The sequence below is a fragment of the Ochotona princeps genome, chromosome 14, assembly GCF_030435755.1.
Source record: "Ochotona princeps isolate mOchPri1 chromosome 14, mOchPri1.hap1, whole genome shotgun sequence".
Lineage (NCBI taxonomy): Eukaryota > Metazoa > Chordata > Mammalia > Lagomorpha > Ochotonidae > Ochotona > Ochotona princeps.
Window position 1 is genome coordinate 18,171,226 of NC_080845.1, and position 18,785 is coordinate 18,190,010.

Sequence of the window (18,785 nt, forward strand, 5' to 3'; positions counted from 1 at the left end):
CTCTACATGACTCCTGTGGAGGGTAGTGTACAGAACCCAATGGGTGCAAGGTAGCTTTGAGCTTGGATTTGACCATCACTTCCTACATGGAGGTTGAGAGGGATTGGAAGATGGAGCTCCACCTGGAGCTGCTGCAAGATTTGCTCTCTCACCTGCAGCTAGGGACATCATCAACCCCAGGCAGGTATGTTGGAATTGCGTGTTCTCTAGAAGCAGGGGCTGTGCAGCAAACCTTACGGAGCATGGTGGCCATAGCTTACTGCCTTTTGGGGCTGACTTTCTCTCTCTCTCTCTCTCTCTCTTTCTTTCTTTCTTTTTTTTTTTTTGTAGAAAATTGTTTGCTACAGTGAGCTTGCTCTGTGCATCTCAGCACGGACCTGTGGGATGTTTGGGAAGCCAGTGAGTGGTAGAAACTTTAAATTCAATGTCTAGTGCGACTGGGAGCTCCTGCTTCTCACTCTAGGGGTTCCAGGGCTCTTAAGGAGGAGGAGGTGCAGACTTACGGCTATGTTGGAATTACATGAGCTATATACATTTTAGAAATTACCCCAATCGTATTTAGTGCAAATGCATACTTTCCCTCTGCACCAAACTTTCAGCTCAAGAAACATTAGCGGGAGTTTGGTCACAGCCATAGAATTGTGCAAGGACTGTAAGGGTACAAGAGTGAGGTATTCAAATCCCTGCTGCCCAGCGTGATAGGGATAACACAAGTTCAAATATTTACCATACCAGGGGCATGAGATAAGCACTGAATAGAAGGAATTCAAGGAAAACCATGAGTCATTCTCAGTGCATTGAAATTCCTGTATTTCCTTTCACTGACAGGGCTCTATCTGGCAGGCTAAATGATAAAACACCTGACAAAATCGCACCTGACTCTTTGGGGACCAACTCGCCTTAGTCACTGGGCACTTGGCTTTTCCCACTGTTGCAGGAATATTGTCAGACCAGCTAAACTCGTGATGACTTTTGGTATCAGACTGTGAACTCCGGGAAATGCAAATCACATGAGTTCAGTTTCGCTTGCCACATGATCATCTGGAGCTTTTTTTCCCCAGACTTAATACATTATTTTGTATAGGCAGACAGCCTCCATGTGATTGCTAAATCCTTTCCAGCACCAGGCTTTATGTACCCACATGAAAATCACTGATTCGATCAGCGCTAGGTCATGCCCACAGGGCAGTGAGACTTGCAACAGCTTTTCCCAGCTGCAGAACATGTCTTTGGTGTTTTTTGCAGCTGGAGCCTGGTGAGGCCCCCTGCTCCATGTCATCCAGCATTAATGCCATGGGTTTACAACATGAGCTCCCTGTCTGCAGGAGCTGTGAGCTTGAAGATTTCACAGTCAGGACTGGTCCTTATCTGTGTTTGCAGTGTCCAGAGAAGTGCTTATCTCATGACAGGTGCTCAGCAGGTATGAGTAAGTGAATGAGTGAACCCCTCACAGAAGTCTGATAGATACCTTCCCTTTCTGTTCCAGTTCATATCAGGTGTTGGTGCTTCCCTTGGCCCTCCAAAGCATGTTTTCTTGTGATTCGGAGGGGGCTGCCTCATTCTTTAGTGATGGCTCTGCTGCTAATGGGTATGTGGCTGCAGAACTACTGGCCAGAGATGTTCCAGATGATGCTGTTTTGGAGGTGTCTATTGGAGACAGGCTATACTACGGGGAGTACTACAATGCACCCTTGAAAGCAGGCACCGATTACTGCATTATATTACGGATCACAAGTGAATGGAATCGGGTATGTTTTTTTTTTTAATTGTATTTATTTTCATCTATTTGAAAGAGAGAGAGAGAAAGCTCTTCCACCTACTAATTCATTCCCTAAATTCTCATAACAGCCAGAGTTGGACTAGGAACCAATCCAGATCTCCCAAGTGGGTGGCAGGGACCCAAGTACATGAGGCATCGTTCTGTTGCCTTCCAGGTTGCATACCAACTGGAAGATGGGTGGGAAGCAGGATAGCCACTTGAATCAGACATCGTGATAGGGAATACCACTGCCCCACGTGGGGAATTGACTGCTGTGCCACATGCTGCCCTGGGTATGGTTTCTAGAAGATCTTCATGAATGCTCTGTTTTCTTATTCCCATGCAAGATGTTTGAACATTGGTGTACTCCAGGATTTCAGCTGCATCATGCGCATCATCACATAAAAATGCGTTTTTGAATACTTTGTCTTTATGAAAGATGAGTATAAGTCGGCTGCTGAAAGACGCAGGCTGCATGTTGTCCCTCATTTACAGAAACTGAAAAAAAAAGGTCGAAGTAGATCTGAATGTGACAGAGTGGTTATTAGAGACTATGGAAGGAGACTGGATAGAAGATAGAGGTTGGCAAAACAGAAGGGTTATGTTTTGGTGTTTCATAACACTGTGTGTTTGTTGGAACAGCCTCATTTGCAATAAGCCACAACGTATTTTATGAATGGCTGCAAGAGGGGAATGTGAAGCCTCCACACACGGGGTGACGACAGGGAGATGGAGATGCTGACGGCCATGGTCTGATCACTGTTCATGCACATGCCAATGCTTGCATGTATTGGATTGTCAATATGGTGCTCCAGAGGCATATGCCATTATTTTATATTAATCAGGAATTTTGAAAAATGTTTAAGGAACTGGAAATGCCACCTGCCTCGTTTGTATACATAGAATCAAGTATCACATGACACACCACCAGAATGTACCAAGGTGAGGAAAGAGTGGGCAGGTGAAACCCACAGAGCTGATAAAGTATTCTGAACTTCCTGAAGCAGCTTGCCGGTGTATGCCCGGACTGACCTGGGCTTGGTTCCTTCTCGTAAGCTTCATAAAAGCCTTCACTTGATTGCACTGCTGAGGCCTGAGTTGAAAATTTCCCTGTACCCCTCCCAGGCTGCTGCCACCCACGTGGGAGGCAGGTAGGAGGTGCCGATAGTACAGCAACTGTTTCATCTCCTTGCCCCATCACTGCCTTGGCTGTGGTTTGGGCCCTCCCCTGCCCCAGGGCTTCCTCTAAGCCCAGTGGACCTCCCCAGGGCTGCCCCGCCTTTGCTTCTCCAGTGTCTCAAAACACCCTCTGCTAGTTATTCTTGTATCTTTCCTTCCATTGCTAATCTTTGCTGTTAACATGATGGCCATTTTGTGTTTTCCCCAGGATTGGTCAGTTTCAGTATTTTTTATATTTTTGAATAGACTAAAAACTGAAATGTCCAGGATTGTCACTTGGAGGGAAGGGAATCTCCTAACAAGGTTGGAGGAATCCTTCTGTAACCTCTAGTTTTCAACTTCCCCTAGGAATGTTTTACCAGGTCTTAGCACACATTCCTGACAGGCAAATGTGTGTGGAATAATGATGGGTGAGGGAGAGGAGAAGGTGCTGTGTTCCAATGAGTTTGCAGGCTTCTTTTGCCACAGCTGAGCTTTCATATATCTTCTGGACGCCTCCTTCCTGGTTTTTGGATATATTTTGGGTAACCAAAATTGCCTAGTGTCAGCCAGATAAGTGAGGTACTGTTTTAAGTACCAGGACTTTTCATAGTCTTGCCTATCATATGTATCACCATTTCTGGTTGAACTTGGGTGTGACCTCCAAATCTTTTTCAACATAGTCCTGTTTCAGTGTGTGTGCATAAATATATATGATAGATATTTATGATATATGTAGTTAAGATTAATTTAATTGGAAAGGCAGATCAGATCAGATTTATGAAAAGAAGGAGAAACAGATCTTGCTTCTGCTGGCTCACTCTCCAAATGGACGCAGCGACCGGAGCTGAGCCAATCTGGAGCCAGGAGCTTCTCCCAGGTTTCCCATGTGGATGCATGGTCCCAACACGTTGGGCTATTCTTTACTGCTTTCCCAGGCCAGAAGCAGGGAGCTGGATGGGAAGTGGAGCAGCCAGGACGTGAACTGGAAGCCATATAGGATTCTGGCCCTTGCAAGGTGAGAATTTAGCCATTGAGCCATTGTAATGGGCCCTGAACATAAGTCTCTAGGCAACAATGCCAGTTGTTCATATGTAGCAAAGAGAATGAAATTTTTGCTATTCTGTTGTTTACCCAGGGGTTGTGCTTTCTGAAGCCTGTTGGAAACTTCTAGAAGGGATCTCTAGGGTCAGTTCTGTCTTTGCTACCCATGCTAGTCCCTTGAACATTGGTGCTGTGTGTGGCTGAGTCCTAAGGTAATGGAGCTGGATGCAACTTAAAGTTCGTTTAGTTCAAGTCAAGATTTAAGAAGCTGAGACTCAAAGAGTGTCAGTCTCTGGGCTTCATTGTTTGGATTGACCTGGTACCAGGAAGTCACATATTGGCTGTGCTTTCCTTTACAGGTGAGAAGATGTTCTTGTGCACTGTGGGCTCAGGTGAAAGGTGAGTCTGTTTTCTATGTGCAAATGCTGTCCTTCTTTCTCCCTGTTCAACCTACAGCATCAAGTTTTTACTGAGATCAGTTTTTAAAAATGTTCAACAACAGACAGAAACCCAACTCCTGCTAGGTTAAGCAAAAGCCACAGCTGAAAAGGATGGGGGTGGAAGCTTATAGAATTAAATACACAACTGTGCCAGCAAGACTCCAGGGACTAAGGCTTGAGACTCAGCGCCGCGGGCAGGACGCCCCCATCTTTTGTGTGCTCTCTGAGTGTGAGTTGACCTCAGAATATTCTCCCAGAGGCTGTTTGGTGGGGAGATGGGCACCATCCAGGCCTGCTGGCCAACTCCAGTGTGAACAGAAGTATTTTCACTTAAGGGAAAAAAAAGAGTTGTGCTTCCTAGATCACGTGACTCTCTAATGGCCGAATTGCTGTTAATAGCATGTAGGCAATACAATAGCCAACCCTTGGGTTTGGTGCTTAGTCCTGTGGCTTGTTGGGGACAGAGAAAAGGAGCCCAGTAAAATTTATAAATAGACCACGAGAGCTGTAGCAGTCTGCCACTGGCCACCATTCAGCTGTGTCACAGGTGTGCTCACACGCCTAAGATTTTAAGAAAAACATCCTCCACGTACAACAGGATGGAACTGCTGTACTGACAATAAAACTGGAGCCCTAAGCAGGACAATGCAGAGGCTGGCCACCTCCTGCAGCTGCAAGCCCCGGCATCCTGGGGCAGGGGATGCAACCGGCCTCTTTTTTTTTTTTTTATTTTTTTTACATTGTATTTTTTTATTCATTAATTACATTGTATTAGTTTCATAGGTACTGGGATTTCCCCACACACACACCCTCCCCCCATGGTGGATTGCTCCACTTTGTTACATGGCAGTGAGGGAATCTCAACTGAACTTAACCTGCGACCGGCCTCTTGATCAAATCCAGATGTGTCGCTCCAGCTCCACTTCGCCACCTGTGACTCAGTGGCAGATTTAACCATGGTCAAGCTACCGTATCGACTATGAAAGAGAAAAATCAAATGACCACAATCATTGGTCTCATTTCAGTAGATGAAGAATGTGCAGTGGCCAGGAACCCCCAGAGTAATAACCATCTCCAGCTGAAGAGAAAAACAAGTGTCCCCAGCCCTGGGCTGGGGCTGGATGGGGCCCTTGACCAGGCATTTTGGCTGCCTCAGGCTATGCCTGATGGAAGCACAGCCCATGTCCATTTCCTCTAAAGTCTTCACTGAGAAAACAGCAGGAGGAGGCTTTGCTGGGCGCTGCGCAGCTTAAGCCAGCTTCCTTTCTGCAGAGTTCTGCATCTGGGGCTGAGTGGCCATGGGGTCTTTTTGCCAGGCGTGGGATTTCTCTGGCAGGACACTGCTTCGCAACCAACAGGCAGCTGGCCAGGGGATTTGATTCCCAGGAATTCCATGCGTTGTTAATACCAGAAATCATGTCAAGTTTATGACCTTTCAATATGGGCCCTTTCCTGTGGTCTGTGCATCCTCCCAGCAGGCTGAGGAATTCTGCCCTTCATGGCCAGCATTGATTTAACCCCTCATGTCCTGCCCCTGCCTCAGAGCAGCATCACACAATAGGCTGGTGTGGGGAGGAAGCACTGGCTCACACTACCCTGGGGAGGAACCCCACGGACGCGCTTGACAGTGGCGGATGAGTACTTTACAGGAAGTGTTTAGGAGGGATTTGGGGAGCCAGGCTTCCTCCATTTGTCTGCTTCTCCCCTCGTCTCATTTCCCATTTTTTTTTTTTTTTAAATCTTTGCTCAAACCAGCTACACCAAGGGTAGCAAACTTAATTTTGCAGCTGGGCCAGGCAAGTGAGCACTAGCCATCCTGGGTTGCTGATTGCCAGGCAGCAAAGGGATTGTCACTGAAAGATGTGCTTTGTTCTGTTGCTGTGTGAGGTTGCCCACCCAGGCTTTGCTCCCTGAGGGGCAGTCAGACTGTGCAGCATCTGGATGTGCTGTGGCCAGTCCCGTCCTCCAAGCTGTAGAGATAGGAGAGGAGCTGTCCCAAGGAACATGAGTGCTTTTATAAAAGAATGAGCACATTCACACTTCTGGGCAAAGACACAATAGCTTGCAGAGTCCGCTCCACTCAGCTACTGTTTGGTATGATTGAAAAACACTCAGATTGCGAGGAAGAAGTGGCTGAAGGGCTGACTGCGGCCATTGTGCTGTGATGAAGTTAATAGGGAGGATTTGAAAATATCGAAGTTGCTTTTGGTACTCCCTCTTCCATCAGTTTAAGAACCAGTGTTGAAAAGAGAATTTGAACCTTCAGACTTAAACCCCTGGAAGTCCCTAGAAGAGATTAGAAAACGTGCTTTCATGTTGAAATACTGAAGACAATCCTAGTAAACAATTTTATATACTGAAGTGTTGATGTTTTGCTATTTATAATATTTATTAGTTTGTACTATGTTGCATTTAGAAATTATTCCAGAGGCAATCTTTTGGTTTCTGGAGAGTAATTGCAGTATAGTATCATTTGGGAACTGTGTTCTTTATCCTAGTTGTGAAATTAATACTAGAGTAGTAAGTGTACAAATAGATTTAGAAAAATTTTTTAAATTGTGTAAAGAAAAAAATCTGTGTTGTACGCTCATTTCTGTCCGTTTCCTCTTCCAAAAGAATGTTGGAGTCCTCCATCTGAGAAAGCAGTTTGGCCAGAACTAAATGAGTGCTGAAACCATGCCAGCTCCCTGGTGCCAAACCTCAGCCCCGCTCTGGCCTTTGCCCAGCACTGCAGTGTGCTGTTTACCCTTTGTAGATTGCTCCTGAAAGAGCTTTGTGACGGGGCCTGTGGACCCAGCAGCTGGTTTGATGGGAAACGTAGAGGCCTGGGTTTCCTAGTCTGAAATCTGCTACTAATCTGTGAAATGATATTTGCTTTGGCCGAGGCCCCGTCGCCTCATTCTGGGAGCCTGAGATCCCTTCCAGCTTCAAAGAACTGTGACTGTGTGGTGTGAATCAGAGAGCAAGGTGTTGGAGATGACTGCAAGCTGAGGTTGGGAAGCGTTCTCCAGTCGGACCTGAAGCCTCCTCTGAGTCATCAGAGGCTGTTCTTTCCCATTCAGCCTTCTCTGCACTGCAGCCATGTCTCGTGGCTTTTGTTTCTGTGTCCACTCCTTGCTCTACGCCTGGGCCTTCATACCCATAGCCTGGATGACCTAAGAGTTCAGGATTTCCTTTGTCCCTCAGTCTACACACCACAGCCTAGCTCCTTTGAGGGGTCTTCACAGAGTTCAAGACAAAACTACTCATGGGCTTCCAAGTGCTGTGGTGTCAAGTGAACCTGCCTTGTATTTCCACTTTCCCATGAACTTGTGAAAGCATTCTTGTATTTCTCAAATGCAGAACCAATTTTATTATTTCCTATGGCAATTCTTCCATGACTCTCTGCTTTTCAGCCTGGCTTCCAGGGCCTCAGTTTGACGACCAACATATGCTCTTGATTTCCCCTCTCATCCTTCCCCATCAGGGCTATGCCAGCTGTTCCCTGGGCGTGGCCTAGATTTTTCACTCCCTGATGTCTTTGCGTGCACAGTTACTTCCACCTGTATTGCCCCAGCATTTTCCTCTGCATCTTGGCTTACTACAATCCCACCTGGTCTTGAAGATGAAAATCAAATGCCATATTCTTCATGAGACTTGTTGAAGTTTCTTGACAGGGCAGGACCTCCCTTTCCTCTCACTCTCTACATATTCTGCCCTACTTTAAAGCAACTGATACACGCTTGCCTGGTGTTTGCTTCTTAGATGTCATGTCTCGGTGGGGGAGCGTTGGAAGAGCTGGCACAGGGGCTGGCGTGCAATAGGTGCTCAATAAAATTGAATTGAGTTGGGGCAAATTGAGTATGGGAAATGAAGCATAGCAGGTGTAACCCATACCCAACTAAACAAACCTAATATGATAGTGCCTATATACATAATGGACTGTCTGTATCCATAGGTCCTGCATCTTGGAATTTAGCCAACTGAAGACCAGAAATATTTAGGAAGAAAATTGTGTCTGTATTGGCCACGTGTAGACTTTTTTAAGGGGGTGGGGTGGGTTGGGGAGAGAGTCATTCTTCCCTAAAGAACTCAACAACTATTTATGCAGCATTTACATTGTGTTGGGTATTACACATAATCTAATGATTTCAAGTATATTGGGAAACATGCTTATGTTATTTTCAAACAACTCACCATTTTATGCAAGGGGCTTGAACATTTGCAAATTTTGATATTCAAGGTGTGTCCTGGAGCCAGTCTCCCATGGACTACCAAGGAAGGACTACATTTTTTATATGCAACAATACCTGCACACATATCATTCATTTTTTTCCCAGTGATTATACAATTATTTTAACTTATTTAACATATTTTATAATAGATTTAGGCTCATAGTGATAATTTCACTCTCCCCTCTGCCTAACTATTTCCCCCACCCAACTTATTTCTTTCTTTATTTTAAAAAAATTTTTACAATACCACACTTTCTGTCCACTTAAAAAACACAGGCTTAACATACCATCAGGCAAAGAATTCAGCAAATGCCAAGTAGAAAAAAAAACTTAGTGTTTCACAAAAATTCAAAAAGAGGCCTTAACAATATTCAAATCACAAAATGTCATTCTTGTCAGATAGATTACTTTTTTTTGCATTCTGTGTATTAGTTATGACAGATCAGAGAAAATATATGATATCTGTCTTTTTTTTTAAAATTGCTTTTATTTTGACAATCTTTACATAGTTGATTGGGGCACAAAGGGTCAAGGGCTACAGGAAAGTGGGTAAGACTATTGTTTCCACATTATTACTTTGTGTGTGTGTGTGTGTGTGTGTGTGTCTGAGGTAAAGGGAGAGAAAAAGGGAGAAGCCCCAACCAGCCTCCCACCTATCCCAGGTCCCCAGCATAGGGCACGTTCCGAGAGTCCTGCTCAAGAGGTTTTGGTAATTCAACAGTTCTGAATTACTGCCAATCTCACCATTCCAAGCATGATGCTCCATTTGTTCAGATTTTATTTTTTCAAGACTTGTTTATTTGAAGGCAAACTGACAAAGAGAGAGATAGAAACATTTTCTGTTGCTTGTTCACTCTCCTAGTTTCCGCAGTAGCTGGGGTTGGGCCAGGCTGAAGCCATGAGCCTGGAAATCCATCTGGGTTTTACATAATGGACCATCATCCTCTGCCTTCCAGGTGCATTAGCAGGATCAGAAGAGAAGAGGTCAGGATTCAAACCAGGCACTCCAATATGGGATATGCACAATCCCAGGGGACAGTTTAACCTGCTGTGCCACAATGACCACCCCACATAATAATTACAAACCTTCATAGTGTGTCTGGCCAGTTCTAAGATGCCTCCCTTCCCAGTTGTATCCCTACCTTTTCTTAGTTGTTCGTTGCTGGAGTAGTCTGTATGTTGCTATGTAGTAACTTTTAAGAAAGTGTTTCACAAGCATCACCCCCACCTCCAAACACACATACACAGAGGTGTCTCCCATTCACTAATTTACTTCCCAGATTCCGCAATGCCTGGAGTTGGGCTGGGGCTCAACTTGTGAGCAAGGAACTCCGTGCAGGTCAGTTGGTGTCAGGGGTCCAATCACTGGAGTCATCACCACTGCTTCCCCAGAGTCTGCAATAGCCAGAAGATAAAATGAGGAGCCAGAGCTGTGGAGTGAACCCAGAGATTGACCCCAGAAACTGTCACGCGGGATGTGAGCATCTCTACTAAGCCAAGCGCCCTTTCTGTGAAGGGATTTTGAAAATGTACTGAGGCTCCCAAAAGGGAGATATGTGGCTAACCTGATTACACAAGCCCTTTATATCTGGGTCAAGAGACTAGAGATGGGGAAATTGCAGAATGAGAGGGCGGATTGTCTCACTGCTGACTTTGGAGCGAGGGGTGCCACGTGGCAGGAATGAGGATGGCATGTGGGAACTGAGAATGGCCGCTCGCTGACAGCAGGTAAGGCAATAGAGACTTTAACTCTACAGCTGTGAGAACCTGAGTGATCTTGGAGGCTGGTTCTTCCCCAAAGTCTCCACCAGGAAGTGCAACGCACTGGACACCTTGACTGCAGCTTTGCGAGATGCGGTCACAATTGCACTGAATTTCCAACGGCCACAATTCTAAGTTCATCTGTGTGTTACAGTTCTCTAAGTCGATAGTAACATATTAGGTTTCCGTGAGAAATACAACGGTGTTACTGGTTTATCAAACAGCAGGTGCCTCTAAATTGTCAACTTTGATTTCCTTTGCTGTCTTCTACTCTGTGTGGAATTCACGTCAGAAGCTCTAGAATGGCAAAGAGATACTGAACGCACCAATCAGGCTTTCTACTTGAACCATTAATTGCACAGAATTTTGCTTTCAGGAAATGACCATGCCTATGTAAATGTCCACATGCCGTCACACAGGAAGTCCTCACTCACACTGTTATAAAGAGTGCGCATGGGACAAGGGCCATTCTGACTTCCTCTTCAACACCTGTGATGTTTCCATCAGTGAGGGGGTTAAAGATAAACGCCAAGAGGCCCCATGCTTCCTGTGAGAACACACCCTCTCCAGCATGACCGGAATGGTGCAAGTTGGTCTTTAGGAATTTACTTTCTTCTAGAATGAGTAACTGATCTGGCTGTGATATGTGATTCACTCACTAAGGTTTCTAAAAGAATATTCTACAAATGATTCATAAGGAAAATAAAAGTGACTCATGGTATGAGACTGCTGAAGGGAAAGAAGCCAGAGGATGGCACTGTTGTAAGAATCACAATTCAAGCTGGCTGGGTTCAGACTTTCTTAGGAAGAAGTTATTGGAGCAAACCTGAAGGGGGCCAGCTTGGCTGCACCCATGGGCACAATTGATTAGACTGACTCCGATCTTCAGAGTGGCTATGCAAAGCAGACAGAGAAAGGGAACCAGGAACTCCTCTGCCAGCCAGACATGTGCCTGGAGCCAGAAACAAAGCTGTGCCATGCAGAAAAAAGGAAGGCTTCTTCCTTTCTTAAGTTCTACTTTTGTTTGAAATGCAGATTTACAGAGAGCAGGAAAGACCCCCCTCCCCCCCACACACACACGTCTTCCACTGACTGGTTCAATCCCCAAATGGGCATTGGAGCTGAGCTGATCTGAAACCAGCAACCAGGAGCTTCTTTTGGGTTTCTCATATGGGTGCAGGGGCCCAAGTACTTGGGATATCGTCCACTGCTCTCCCGGGTCGTAAATAGGGAGCTGGATCAGAAGTGGAGCAGCTGGGAATAAAACTGATGATCATAGGGGGTGGCGGCCCTGCAGGCAGAAACTTAGCTGGCCCATAAAAAATGCTTTCTAATACTCATGTCTAGAATAAGGAAACAAACCCACCACTTATGGTGGATCTTGGAGTGAAGAGTAAGTCAGGTTTCTCCATTCAAACTTTGTTTCTGACTCGTGTGGGAGAACATTTGAGAGCACGGGCAGAGCTAACAACCCAGCACAGGTTAAAAGTCTTCCATCGGGTGGAATGCATTCTAGCAGACATATACAGTTTTCAGATGAGATGGATGAAACCACTGCAAGGGATCTTGTTTTGTTTTGTTTTGTTTTGCAAGGGATTGTTGAAAAACCTAGAAGAGGAGTGATAGAAGGCCAGGGTGAATGAAGTACAAGGGACTTTGTAAAAAAAAAAAGGAATCACAGAAAGTTAGCTAATGTTAAATTGAAGTCAAAACCAGAGCAGGATCTTGAGGTGATGGCTTGTGTGCGTGTAGCACAGGCAGCGGCAGTTCCCAGCAGCCAGCGGGAGTGTTCGAAGGGCAGATCAAGTGGAACTGTCATCCTCTTCTTGCTGCGTTGAGCCACCTGTTGGTCAGGTAAATGTGACAGCCACAATGTGCTCTGACTTCAAACACTGGTCTGTGTCCTGCAGATACTGTGGGAATGCAGGGATGTTTGTAGAATTAGAAACAGACTGAATGAGTATGCAAAGTTGATATCAAGCCCAGGAATGTGCGTAACACAGATCTCTGTTTACAGTCAGTGTCACCAATTTTATCAATGAAATTCATGAGTAAAAATAGAGGGCCTGACACAGTAGCCTAGTGGCTAAAGTCCTCGCGTTGCATGCACCGGGGTCCCATGTGGGTTCATGTCCCAGCAGCCCTGCTTCCCATCCAGCTCCCTGCCTGTGGTCTGGGAAAGCAGTCGAGGACGGCCCAAAGCATTAAGACCCAGCACCCGCATGAGAGGCGTGGAAGAAACTCTTGGCTTCTGGCTCCTGGCTTCTGGCTTCTGGCTTTGGATTGGCTCAGCTCTGGCAGTTGTGGCCACTTGGGGAATGAATCAGCGATGAGAGATCTTTCTCTCTGTAAATCTGACTTCCCAATGAAAAAAAATCCTTAAAAATTAAAAATAGAGACAAAGGCTAGAGAACAGATTGACAAAAAAGAGCATTAGGTGGATTAGATGGGATGAGCAGTACCGTGAAGTACCGCCTTCCCCACTGTCCCCAGTGCTGGATTTTACTCCAAAATTGCAACAAATCTAGATAGTTTAGTGCTCAAAAGTGGCATCTTGAATATATTAATTCATGTGTTCATTATTTATGAGAGCATTGGATCCAAGGTTTATTGATCACCTGCGATTGTGTTTTTTATGTGATTTACCTTTTCATATCTTGTGCCCATCTTGGTATTGGGCCATTTGCGTTTTCTTTATTTTTATTGCAAAGTCAGACATACAGAGAGGAGGAGAGACAGAAAGGAAGATCTTCCGTCCGATGTTTCACTCCCCAAGTGAGCTGCAACGGGCCGGTGCGCGCCGATCCGAAGCCGGGAACCAGGAACCTCTTCCGGGTCTCCCACACGGGTGCAGGGTCCCAAAGCCTTGGGCCGTCCTCGACTGCTTTCCCAGGCCACAAGCAGGGAGCTGGATGGGAAGTGGAGCTGCCGGGATTAGAACCGGCGCCCACATGGGATCCCGGGGCGTTCAAGGCGAGGACTTTAGCCGCTAGGCCACACCGCCGGGCCCATTTGCGTTTTCTTTACTAATTTATGACATGGTCTGAATGTTAACCCCTTGTCAATTCCAGATATCTTACCCTGTTTCTAGCTGGCATTTTCATCCCGCATGTGGCAGCTTTTGATATAAGAACAGTATGCTTTTTAATGTGGTTAAGTCTTCTCTTATTTTGGGATTTCTGTGTCAATTAATTATGCTTAGAAAACTGTTGTCCACATTAATGTTAAGGATACCATTTTCTAATTCTTTTAAATTTCAACTTAAGTATTTAATCCATCTGGATTTTACTTCATTGAATGAAATAAGTTCTAATGATCCTAATTACTTTATGGCTAGCCAAGTCTGTCAATACTATGAATGAACATGATGATCATTTGTGTGTCCCTAATGATTTGGAGCTAACAGAGTAACAACAATTATAAGCAATAGCTCACATGTTATTACTGCCTACTTGATGCCAAGCACTTATGTACTTATTTGTTTCTCACGATAATCTTGTGAGGTGAGTGCTGCTGTTGTAATTCCCGTGTGATAGTATCCTTTAGTGTGGAAACTGAGGCATAGAATGGCAGAATCCCTTGCTCAAAGTCACATGAGTAACAAGTGGTTGAGTTCAGAAAGTAAACTTGAATGACCCCACTTCAGTAGTCAGGCTTTAAAGTCATTTGATAAAGTTGGTTTTACTCTAGATTTTTTTTCCCCCCAATTTTTATATATGAGAGGTAGGGGAAGAGGAGAGAAACAGTCAGACAGATGCGTATTCCTATCTCTTGGGTCACTTCCCTAGTGTGGGCAATGGCTGAGGATGGGCTGGACTGGAACTGGCAGCTGAAACCTCAAGCCAGGTGTTCTTGTACTTGAACATCACCTGCTGCCTTCCAGGGGTTGCATTAGGAGGCAGCTGGAGCTGAAGGCAGGTGTCAAACCCAAGCGGTCTTGCATGGCAAATGGGCTTCTTAACTGCCAATAGGTTACTTTGTTCCAGTATATTTATTCCTTTACGGATACTACCTAATTTTAATACCTAGTAATTTAAGTCCCTCTTCCAATATTGTTTTCTGTACTAATTTCTAGTTTAATTATTGCCTCTCCTTTTAGTTCAGAATGTTGCATCTTAAATTTTTGAGGTTCCTTTCTTTTGAATGTTAAGGGCAAGCAACAGTACAATCTATGTTTCTCTAGAAAGTTCCTTGTCAGTCCTTTTAGAGGATATGAATTTTGCAGAATTCTTTCACAAGAGGTATGTCCTAGGCCGCCTCGCTGCCGCCAGGTAACCTCAGAATTTCCAATTGCTTGTAACAGAGATTGCAGATCTGAGTTGGTCTTAGCCTCTCCATGCTTTGGTTTTTCAGCCCTAACGAGGCATTGATAGGGCTAGTAGCATCGTGGCACAGTGTCAAATGACCACTTTTAATGCTAGCATTCTGTAACAGGCACTGATTAAGTCCTGGCTATCCCCCATCTGAACCAGCTTCTTTCTAAAGCACGTGGGAAGGCAACTGAGGATGGCCCAAATGCTTGGGACCCTGCCTCCCCTTGTTCTGGGAAATTCGACGTGAAACACAGCAGTAACCTCGTTTCTTGTCTCCTATGAAAGAAGATATTTCATGCGTATAACTCTAGTTTGCGAAGCCAGTTTTGTTTAGGAAAGGGAGAAAGAGGGCTGTAGTGACTGGAGGGGACCCCAAGAGAGGAGTCCCTCAAGGAAATGCTGGAAGTGGTGTCTTTTATGTACCATCTCAGGGAGTCACTCAGAGGAAAAAAAGGGGGGGGGTGCGGCAGGGGGAGAAACTCATTCGCAATGGACAGCAATGTAGCACCTTGTTCAGTCCCAAAGGACACAGGAAGGACAGGACTGGTGGCTTCCTCCTCTCATCCTGATAATGCTAAGAGAGGAATTGATACATTGATTCTGTCCTTCGGTCTTCGTTCAAGGGGAGAAGGTGCTCTTGGCATGATAAGAAGTGGGGAGAAGCATGATTTTAGATTTTAAAAGGTAACATGGACCAAAGACCTTCATTGCCTATTATCCTGTCTGACTCCTCACACCACGTGGGAGATTGAGCTGGTGTTTGTCTTGTAGCTTTAGCCTGTTCTGCCTGACCCAGCCTGTTGTGGCCATCTGGGGAGTGCAGATAGATGGAAGACCGTTCTGTCCCGTTCCCTTGTTATGGGATTCGAGCGAGATCATTCCAGACATGTCTAAGGTTTATTAAGGAGTCTTTATTAATCAAGCTTGGTGATAATAAAACTACTAGAAATAGCAAATCACATAAGTCCATATGGCAGTCCAACCAATCATAATCCAAAAGGGGAACAAATGGTCATTTTTGTTAAGCCCATCCATTAAGCTGAAGACCTATGTCCCAGCTTCCCCAACAATATGTTATCCTAAGAGACATGCAACGAATAACCTGGACACACTTACAAAGCTGCAGACATTCACCTTTCCCTGGCTTCTCTGCCCACATTCCACTACTGCTGGCCTCACCTCTCCTGGAACTCCTGATAGTACACAAACCAGAAACAACATTACTATATCCATTGTCCCATCTAAGCAGTACACAGGGACCATGATTGCTCCGACCAGCAGAGCCAGTAACGTGGACAGGGAGAGGGTCTGGGGATGAAGCACCCACAGGAGACCAGTGATGGTAGAAGTCTCTGTGAAGTCTCGCTTTATTGCTCCTTCACCTCTCCTTATATCCCCTTCCCCCCATGTCCTAATTTAGCCAGGATATTACGTACAGATGAGTCCAATTAGTCTAGGTGTTTTTAGCCACAAGCCCAGTTCCTGTTCCTGCCCAGCTCCATGAGTGCTAATCAACTCCTAGGCCCACTATCAATGGGTGCTGGCTATCACTGGCTGCACCCCATAACACCCTCTCTATGTGTCTCCCTCTTTCTACCTTTTTAAAGAGAGAATAAGAACTGTACTCAGTAGAGAGAGTGATTCTTATGACTAAACGTGCCAATATTTGAGAGCTGCTCAGTACTGGATGGTGTGTCTGGTAGGGAGTTCTAAGTAAATGTTTACAAATGAAAAGGTAGTGTTTGTGGTCACGTGATGCTCTGAATCACCCCCCTTGACTCAGATGTGCAACTCGCTCGTGGGCACCTTCTAGTTTACAACTAGGAATCTCCTAGGAGCTGGCAGGTGATGTTTCCCAAACAGAATGTCTGTCGTTGAGAGAGCTTCTACATCAACTTGCATCTTTTATCCTCCCAGCAGCCTGCTGAGCAGGGTGAGGTCACACTGCCTCACTGACGTATAGCGACAATGACAGGTGGCACTATTTAACAGGAGGATATTTGTCCTATTTGCCCAATGAAGCTGTCATCTTTGGAGTTCTTTGTCAATACAAGGAGAACTTTCTCTCACCACCACCCCTCCCGCAATGTAGCAAGTGTAACTGACTTCAGAGAGGAACAGCGAAAGCAACAGGCTGGGTAGAATTTGTATGCTTGGAAGCGCCAGCCTCTGGCTTCTGGGAGCTCTAATGTTATCAGATTTCATACTTCCTTTTCAGTAAGACCTGACACTGCGGCTTGCAGAGGCCCACATCCACGGGTCCTGCTGTGGGCCTTTGTGGAGTTCTTTGTTGTATGGGACCGATCTCAGGGTGCACGCAGTTGGGTGGGAGGGCCAGTGCCACAGCAGTGGGCTCAACATGTGGTTTCATTCTGCAGACCCAACACCGCTGCCAACACTGCCGCAGATGCTGGGTGTGGGGCTGGGCTCTGTGGCCGCTGTGATGCTACTCACATTCCTCGCTTCCTCAGCAGTGTGGTATGTAAGGCTGTCATTTTTGAGAAATGAGTGGAATGGAGGGGATGTGGGGTTGGAGTCGATGAGGCGGGTCATGGGGGGGGAGGCTGTCCTGGGCTCAGCAGGTGAAGGCTTGACTAGCCTCTGAGGCTGCCCTGACCACACACGGAGGAGCAGCTGAGTCCCACACTGCCCCACCTGACCCCTGTGCCATGACTGATTTGAACTGTGCAAACATGTATGCTGGGAAGATCCCCCCCCACGTGTTCACTATCTGTCTCTTCTCTTTCTCCTAGATGGCAGATGGGTCCTGCGTGTTAAAGGGGCGCTGCTGGGTGGATGTTCCAGGTTGCACAGAGGCCCCTGGGGGTTTCCATCCACGGTGCGTGTGGACCCTCAGCTTTCCCCATGCCCGACTTGGCCTTGTTCCTGTTCCTGGATTCCAGATGGTGACACTCTCTATCGGGTCCCTCCCACCACCACCTGGAACAGAAAAACTCAGGAAATGTGGATGTCTTCCCTGCTAAAGGGTCAGTTCTGTGTCCATGAACTTGAGACTCTTGGTGTCCAGTGTAATCAAGACCACAGGCCATGTGGGTCTGGGCTGGGACCCCTGTGACCCTCAGCTCCTGCAGACACTGAATGCAAGAGGACCTCTCCCTGGCCTTGATGGCATCTCTGTTCATTGACTTAGAATCCATTGGTCGAGAACCTGCAGTGAGACTGAATTTGACTTTATGAAGGAAGCCATGAAAAGCATAGGGAACGTTGACAAAGGCAAACATTTTAAGCACTTTAGAAGCAGCCCTTCCCTTGAATTCATTGGTCTACTAATTAGAAGGTATGTGAGCCTGGCCATGCTTCTGAGTTCCCTATACTGTGTTTGGGCAGCATTGCTTGGGTACAATTCCAGTTGCTCTGTACATTGAAAAATAATGTCTGTACTGCAATAAAATTAATTTTTTTCAAGTTTGGAGGTTGTGCTTTTTTGGGTTCATGTTTGTTACTGAGGATCTCCTGACTGCGCAGTGTACCTCTCTTTGAAAATTTGGGATCAGTGGTTCTGTGTAACCAAAGGTTGTAACGGCATTGAGTTCCTGGCCAGCCCGCGGTGCACAGGTGTGGCAAGGACTGGGGACAGTAGCAGGTGATGCCCTTTTTATCTCTTAACTCAGTAATCAGCACTGCTTCTCCATCGCCAACCGCGAAACCTTAGCTGATGAGCAGCACAGAGCCCACTGTCCATATGCTGAATTTACAAATGAAGCGTATCTGATTTCACTTTGAAAGTCTGAATCAGTGTTTTTCTTTTTTTTTTTTTAACCATCTCTCTGACAGTTAACTGCAAGGCTCAGCAAGAAATGAAAGATGAAGGAGGGCAGAGGTTTGTGGCTTCTCTCCCTTTCCCTCCCTTGCTAAGCTTGGAGAAGGAAAATCCCAGGGGAGGAGGGGAGGCTCAGCTGCATTGCACAGCCACACGGGGCAGCACTGGGAATGAGGCCCTGGACGTGGGTGCCATTTCATCCCAAGGGAAGGGGACAATCTGTCCAATACCGCTGGCTCATTGTGGATAGATCTGAGAAGCCTGGTGCTGTGGTTTGAATTTGGTTTGTTCCCATCATGACTCACGCTGAAATCT

At 46.0% G+C, this 18,785-nt stretch overlaps 1 protein-coding gene across 3 annotated transcripts in view; it reads left to right on the forward strand.

Moving 5' to 3' along the window:
- SUSD1 (sushi domain containing 1) overlaps positions 1-18,115 on the forward strand; it is a 125,146-nt gene extending 107,031 nt beyond the window's left edge. For 2 of the 3 annotated variants that reach the window (XM_058672299.1, XM_058672297.1), the window contains exons 14-17: positions 1,487-1,748; positions 4,321-4,360; positions 17,068-17,167; positions 17,443-18,115. In XM_058672299.1, the coding sequence (XP_058528282.1) occupies positions 1,487-1,748; positions 4,321-4,360; positions 17,068-17,167; position 17,443 (403 nt within the window). In that variant the 3' untranslated portion in view covers positions 17,444-18,115. Of the gene's footprint in view, positions 1-1,486; positions 1,749-3,855; positions 3,936-4,320; positions 4,361-17,067; positions 17,168-17,442 lie in introns of those variants that run through there. The other variant, XM_058672298.1, reaches the window with a different exon arrangement.
- The last annotated feature ends 670 nt before the right edge of the window (positions 18,116-18,785 follow it).